General features: G+C 36.3%; 1 protein-coding gene across 1 annotated transcript in view; it reads right to left on the bottom strand.

The window, feature by feature from the left end:
* Positions 1–3,264: 3,264 nt before the first annotated feature.
* Positions 3,265–8,076, bottom strand: part of LOC117121264 (cytoplasmic dynein 2 heavy chain 1-like) — a gene marked incomplete at its 5' end in the record, with an annotated part of 19,162 nt that continues 14,350 nt past the window's right edge. Inside the window, 6 exons of the mRNA XM_033266402.1 lie at positions 3,265–4,078; positions 4,353–4,434; positions 4,927–5,126; positions 5,573–5,788; positions 6,059–6,280; positions 6,477–6,673. Coding sequence (XP_033122293.1) covers positions 3,803–4,078; positions 4,353–4,434; positions 4,927–5,126; positions 5,573–5,788; positions 6,059–6,280; positions 6,477–6,673 — 1,193 coding nt within the window. The remainder of the gene's footprint in view (positions 4,079–4,352; positions 4,435–4,926; positions 5,127–5,572; positions 5,789–6,058; positions 6,281–6,476; positions 6,674–8,076) is intronic.

The following is an 8,076-nucleotide window of genomic DNA, read 5'->3' as shown; positions in this document are numbered from 1 at the left end:
ACGTGCTTCCGGCGAGGAATAGACGACGCAACGCCTTCTGCTGATTATCAGTGGCAGTGTCTGAATCCTCATTAAAAGAGAACTAGCAAAATGATTTTTTGTTCTAGATTGGATATTTGATATGTCATTAATAATAGAATCAACCTTAAAATCGTTCTTTGGCTATTTTTTATGAAGTTATAGACGATTATATACGATTTTACCATGACGTCACTGGCGAAAAAGTAACGAAAGACCGTGTAAATAGTGCCGCGTAGGGTATCCATTGCGTAGGGTATCCGCCGCGTACGATCATTGCGTGCATGCTGTAACAATCACAATTTACAGCCATGGTTACAGCGTACACGCAAAGATCGTACGCAGCGGATACCCTACGCGGCGCTATTTACACGATCTTTTGTTACTCTTTCGCCAGTGACGTCATAGTAAAATTGTATATAATTGCCTATAACTTCATTAAAAAAAGGCCAAAAAACGATTTTAAGGTTGATTCTATTATTAATGGCATATCAAAAATCCTCTCTAGAACAAAAAATCATTTTGCTAGTTCTCTTTTAAAAGAGTGATCCATTGGGTCCGCGCGCGTAATGTGTTGGTCGCAAAATACGCGGGCGTTATATGACGTTACGGTGGTTGGAATGTGGAGATTACAGTAAAGTATATCGCTATTACAATCACAATTATTATCATCACAATTATCGCAATCATCATCTTCAATCTCGTGTCTGTCGTCATCGCCGCTAACATTTTAGTGCCTTGTCAATTTCCAAAATTATTAAGCAGTCAATTATTTCATCATTATCGCAATCTCTGCACACATTCCGATCTCTCAACACATGGTCTATCAGAAAGCCGTTGTTTGTAACCGAAAAGGTTGAGTGACAACGGACCATTAACAAATCGAGGAAGAACGATTAAAGGGATTTCCTAAATTATGTCCTCATCACTACCACCGTGACCATCAGTATTATTGGTACAGTACATCATTATATTGTGCTATTATTATTGCTGTATTGTTCGTAAAACTTGGTTGCCATAGAATCGCTACACGTTATCACCAATTCTTTTCGGTGACGCTCATTGGTCGATCGAGTCGGATAGCGCCAGTGACAACTACGCAGTGCAACTTTGAAAACGCTTTAGCGATAGTGTAGCGATTTTGGGAAACGAATCTTTAGGAGAGGATGAAAAATACTCAGAAGAATGTGGTAAAAGCAATTTGGGTTCAATATGTACTACTACTTTATTCATATCTTCAGAAAATTATTATAGTATTTTCAATACAAGTTATATTTCCAAGGCATTAATAATTGACAGAGCATTACTCGAATTCACTGCTAACATTTTATTTTATTCTAATAACAATGGTATAACTTAACAATGATACTCAATAATAAGGAAAACTTTCAAGTCAATCAAATTAAAAATCGCCCAACCAGAAGAGTTAGCACTTGTCACACAAACACACGTTCTGTCCCACACAAAAACACATGTGATGTCCCACAACAACATACGTGTATGCGTAGGTTTACACTAGGGAGCTTTCGATTGCACGACGACGGTATGATGTAATGACGTCACTAAAAGACATCTGCGCATGCAAAAACGATAAGTTCCCTCGTCGCTTAGATTTTAGAACGTAATTTGGCCAAACGTATGTAGAGACGCCCGATAGGACAGTCACGCATGAGTAATTCCGTTATAGCGTCGCATCATGGCGCAAATCGAAAGCGCCCTATGGACGTTTCCGCTAATTGTTGCTGAAGCCCCACAAAACGGCAGTATTAAAACATACACAAACACGTGCGTTTGTGGGACAACAATCGGTTTGTGAGACATGCGCGTATTCCAAGCGGTGTTCTAATTGGTCAGTTGTTAAGTTGGATTGACACTCTGGAAAGGTCTATTATCATTTTGTGAGACAAAAGTACAGTAGTAATTCTTAAAGTAGTGACCACCAAAGCATTGTGAATATATAAAATTTATATTTATATTAGTATATTTTTTTAGTACATTACATTTAATACATAGGAATGACACTGTTACCATAGTTATGGCAAATTTCATCCTGGAATTTACATTTAATTTATAGTAAATTTCATCTATTTATAAAAAGTGTATTTCTATGTTTTATTTAGGAAAATAATCACATTAATTTTGAATATATAATTTAAGGAATGTTCCAAGTATTAAATAAATTATATCATTAAGAGTGAGACACAAGTCTGTTATTCTTATTCTTTTCTCATTTTAATTGCGGACGCTACCACAAATGAGAAAGTTAATTTAGAGATTTAGAGACAATCCGAAAAAGAAATTGATTATGGGACGTCAACTAAATTAGGTATGGCACGCACTAAGTGCAATAAATAGTGTAACCCAAAATTAGGGCCTGACACCAAGGCTAGTCTAGCTTAAGCTCATTTGCTAGCAACACATTCTCATATAAATTCCATCTTGGGTCAGACGATTTTACTAATTTCGAGGTAAGATTCAAAAAATATAAACTGGCATATGTCGTTCATCAATTAAACTAACTACATCACATCAAGGCACACAGTATCACACCAAGGCTTGTTTTGAATATATACATGTACATATAACAGAAGGATGTGTCTACATCAAATATATATTAATATTAAGTGCTGTCACTAGAAAACGTTTTAAATGGATGGAATGATATATCCGAAACATTGTAACATTTTATATTATTTATAATCAAATTTCTGAATAATTCGTTTACACAACATTGTAACATTACAGTCTATTTTACCTCTACCACCTAACAACTCTACACACTTTTTAAGAATAACGCGGCTCCTGTTTGTATCCACAATTCTTGGTTGCCGCCACATGGTAACGTCAGCTTAGTGACGATCTTCTCCCTCTCGGCTGAGAAGTATACAGGCAGGGAGATGCACTCGCTGGGGCTGTACGGATCACTCGTGTCCTTAGCTACCCAGGCTACCGTACAAGCAGGCACAGAGGACACGCTGGGGGAGTTAGGCTGGTTGCCTGTCAACATGTTTCCATCAAAGGTACAGCCCTCGAGCTGGAGTCCTCCAATCTGAAAGATTATGATATAGTTTCGAGATTCAAGTTTTGCTCTTGTAATCAATATTAAATTTATTTGTCCTGTACCAATAACATTAGATATTAAAACGTAGATTTAACATTTATTCTCTTTTAGATACTTTCCGTTAACATCTACTATATAAACAATGGTAAAAGCAAGTCTGTTATTCTTATTCTTTTCTCATTTTAATTGCGGACGCTACCACAAATGAGAAAGTTAATTTAGAGATTTAGAGACAATCCGAAAAAGAAATTGATTATGGGACGTCAACTAAATTAGGTATGGCACGCACTAAGTGCAATAAATAGTGTAACCCAAAATTAGGGCCTGACACCAAGGCTAGTCTAGCTTAAGCTCATTTGCTAGCAACACATTCTCATATAAATTCCATCTTGGGTCAGACGATTTTACTAATTTCGAGGTAAGATTCAAAAAATATAAACTGGCATATGTCGTTCATCAATTAAACTAACTACATCACATCAAGGCACACAGTATCACACCAAGGCTTGTTTTGAATATATACATGTACATATAACAGAAGGATGTGTCTACATCAAATATATATTAATATTAAGTGCTGTCACTAGAAAACGTTTTAAATGGATGGAATGATATATCCGAAACATTGTAACATTTTATATTATTTATAATCAAATTTCTGAATAATTCGTTTACACAACATTGTAACATTACAGTCTATTTTACCTCTACCACCTAACAACTCTACACACTTTTTAAGAATAACGCGGCTCCTGTTTGTATCCACAATTCTTGGTTGCCGCCACATGGTAACGTCAGCTTAGTGACGATCTTCTCCCTCTCGGCTGAGAAGTATACAGGCAGGGAGATGCACTCGCTGGGGCTGTACGGATCACTCGTGTCCTTAGCTACCCAGGCTACCGTACAAGCAGGCACAGAGGACACGCTGGGGGAGTTAGGCTGGTTGCCTGTCAACATGTTTCCATCAAAGGTACAGCCCTCGAGCTGGAGTCCTCCAATCTGAAAGATTATGATATACTTTTGAGATTCAATTTTTGCTCTTGTAAATCAATATTAAATTTATTTGTCCTGTACCAATAACATTAGATATTAAAACATAGATTTAACATTTATTCTCTTTTTAGATACTTTCCGTTAACATCTACTATATAAACAATGGTAAAAGATAAAGCTATATTAATAATTATGACAATAACAATGATATTAATAACAGCAACAATATCTATAAAATTAGTAATATCTACAGTAACATCAATGGCAGCAATACAATTACCTTTACTGATTGTTTGGTACCAGGGATTCCTCCTGCCCATTTGCAGACAAATTTCAGCCCATCCATGGACGACTTGCTCTCTCTGGTGGAGAAAAGAAATTATTACATAAAATTAAAAAGTTGCAAGTTTGTATATTTCATTATTATTACCATTAACAGCATCATCATTATCATCTGTCATCATTATTATTATCAGCATCATCACCCTTATTGTCAGTAGGTGCAATAATTTGTTTAGAATTTCACCTAATTTCAATTTATTTTAATTTTTTGTTTTTATTATTTTATTCAGCTTAAGGCCAATGATGCCAAACAGTAGACTTTAAAGTGGCAATCCTGTCATGAGATAAACTAACACACAAGATGCACTACATAATAGACCAAGTCCCTTCGGGAATGGAATTGAACGGTGACAGGAATTGAACCCAGGACCTTGGCATTGGAAAGCAAGCATCTTAACCACTATACTATTCAACTCCACTCCAAATTCAGACATTTATATATCAATTTTTTTTAATATTGATATAATATAATACTTTTAAAATTGTGAAAAGAATCAATGAAAGCATCAAACCTTGCTGTTTGCTGACGAAGAGCATTCAGGAATGTGTCTGGGTGGAAAAGTTCTGAGAGATCCACGGTGTCAGATAAAAGAGAATTGGATTGCACCTTCTGCACCCACCCCTGTAAAGCAATGGTACGTGCCACTAAGGTCCTCAGGTAGTGGATTGGGTCTTCTGGACCATCCCACTTCTTCTGCCAAGTAACAGGTACCTATAATAAAAATATAAAAAAGTATGATAAAATATTGTTTCTTGTGTATGACAAAAATTTAATAATGTTTTATACATAGTGCATGACAAAGAAGAGTTTTCTTTAATATGAAACACACCATTGATAGATAACCAACGTAAATTTTCAGTGGGGTCCTTCTAATGATGAATTGGGTTGTACACCGGGGGACATTTGCCTACTTTTTTTAGAAATTTGCACTACGTTAACATGCACATGGGCCATTGCATATCAGACCAACAATTTCAATGATAGATGATGCACAATACAAGTGCCTTTCAGCCCTCGCCAGTGAAACACAAAGTGAGCAGTGATGGAATTTACCAGGGACCACAGTTATCTAGGAATCTCCCTGGTCCAGCGCACATACTGTGGCTACTACTAACTTAGCCAAATGACATACTGCCCTCACAGTCTCACAAACATACCTCTTGGTTTAAAAGACTCATAGCAAGAGCACTAACTTCACTGGTTAGTAGAATCGAGCCTCGGATCACTTTACTAAGGCTAGCCAGAGTAGAGTGGACGTACTGGACAAGTTGAATGGCATTATAGTGTTCCAGTAGGATGAAGGAATTAATCGGTGGTTCAGTTCCGGACTTGTCTGTTGGCAGCTGAACCTTAGCATGGATAAGCTGTGAACCCTACAAAAAAGAATTAAAAATACAAGAGAGGTTGAAAAAAGAATTTAAAAAAATAAAAAAATAAATAAAAATATTAAAAAAATAAAAAATAAATTTTAAAAAATAAATAAATAAAAAAATAAAATAAATGCATTTTAAAAATATAAATAAATATAATAATATACTTAAAATCTGTTTGGTGGTGAACTGACCTGCTGATAATGATGATGATGATAATAATAATGCTAAAGCCTCAATATGCTAGCTTTACGATCAAACAAAAACTCTTACCTGGTTTAATTTCTTCCACAGAGACAGCACAGGTGAAAGTTCACTCGACCATTTCTCTTTATCAAATTTGCCAGCTTCTACATCCAGCCGTCGGAGGACCTTCAGCTGTGATATAACCTGTCCACTTATAAAGCGCTGCGTTGAGCGTTCAATGTTTGCAGGCAAACCAAAGAATGATGGCTTGTCATTCTCGGGGAAGTTTGCAACAAGATCTGTGAAGTCCTGTTTTAAAGATGGAAGTTACAATTTTACTTTGTAAAAAAAAAACCCAATAAGCTTTCCATCTGATCAACATGACAAGATTCCACATAAAATGTGCGAATGATTAAGATAGTATCATTAGCTATTAGTGCTTCTATCAATAGTTTAGGCATACTGATTGTTTCAAACACGCATTAACAAAACTGACTTAGCATACCTTGTAGTAACAAGTGGTAGGAAGGGATATATTCGCTGTTAGTTTCTTGCGTGCCTTACCCCCACTCAACACATCCTTGTTAAAATACTGAGTGAGGTACGACTGTAACACTCGCAAATCAAATGTGTTGTCGACTCGGCCACCATAAATTGCATTCTCAAATAAGCCATGTATAAAGTCCCAAGAAACGTCTTTCACTATGAGAAGAAAAATATTCAACATAATATGACAAATGCTTAACTACAAATAAATTATAAATTAAATATGAAAACACAAGAACTACAAAACAAGATTAAACAACATAGTGTAATCAGCACTACTAATTTCATTTCGAATCATTTATCTCCTACCAGGTACACATTTATACTCCTGGGTAAAGAGAGGCAAATACAGATAAAGTGTCTTGACTAAGGACACACGCAGTGTGATGAGCATCGGTCTCGGACCCCCGAACTTCCGATTGTAAGCCTGACGCCTTACATGCTGCGTCACAAGTTTCTACAATGCCATAAGTTGCAATGAGCAAAGTATCTGAGAAACAACTTACAGGACTTCGAGCAGATTCTGTCTATGATGTCAGCCCCAGCTCTGAGGTCTGACATGGAGAATTCATAGAACTTTGTCCATCCTTGTGGAATGAAATTTCTTCTCTCTTGACAGACGGCGTGGAACCATGCCAGAGCAAAAAGAGCTTGTGCACGAATGACATTGTTATTCTTGCCGACGAAGTCTGTTGACCAGGAATCGTAGCTACGCTGGAGGTTCTTTTTGATGCCTGGTGGTGCCTAGAAAAACAAAATATACATTTTAAAAAACACAATAAATAACTAATTATTTATATCTAAATATTTAGTTATTCCGAACGCAAAGAGTACAATGAAAGACTATGTGGTGAAGAGCATACGTTATGTAAGGACACTTCCATTATTTTTCGAGGGGTGTCAGATTATCTTGCAAAGAAATAAATTCATAATAATAATACATTTTAAATAGAACTGTGACTTGATGTTTAATGCGCTTGTCATCAAAACCCAGTGTTTAAATCCAGTCAAAACCAGGATTTTTTACTCCCCAGCCCCATATATGGGAAGTCATTCCCTAAAAACTAGGTGGAGATAATACAAATTGGTTTACTGTATTCTGTTACCTCATAGGTCACTTTCAGACTGGACTGCAACAAGATGGTTGGGAACTTGGGGTGGCTCTCAGCAGTCAGCCACAACCTGAAGCTGTCATGGGTTACAAGAGAGTTCAGCTCCTAAGGAGGTAAAACAAAAATTAGTGTTTGCTGTGAAGACATTAAGTCAGTAACATGATAACTTTGGTAGTGACTATGATGATGATAGTGACAGCGATGGCACTGATGATAGTGATGTTAAATACAATATGCTGATGGTGATGATGTCACGGCTATGATTACAGTGATTGGTAGAATGATGCCAATGGCTGATTGATCGTCATATTCAATGTAATAATGACAATGATTATAGTTGATGAGAAAAGTGTTCAGTGTGATCTTGATGATTATGGTGATCAATGATGATGATCAAAATGATAATGATGATGATCACAATGATAATGATGATGATGATGATGATGA

This window comes from Anneissia japonica, unplaced genomic scaffold (genome assembly GCF_011630105.1).
Source record: "Anneissia japonica isolate Jap-2015-1 unplaced genomic scaffold, ASM1163010v1 scaffold9013_len99286_cov115, whole genome shotgun sequence".
Classification (NCBI taxonomy): Eukaryota; Metazoa; Echinodermata; class Crinoidea; order Comatulida; family Comatulidae; genus Anneissia; species Anneissia japonica.
This window is presented reverse-complemented; position numbering and strand designations above follow the sequence as displayed.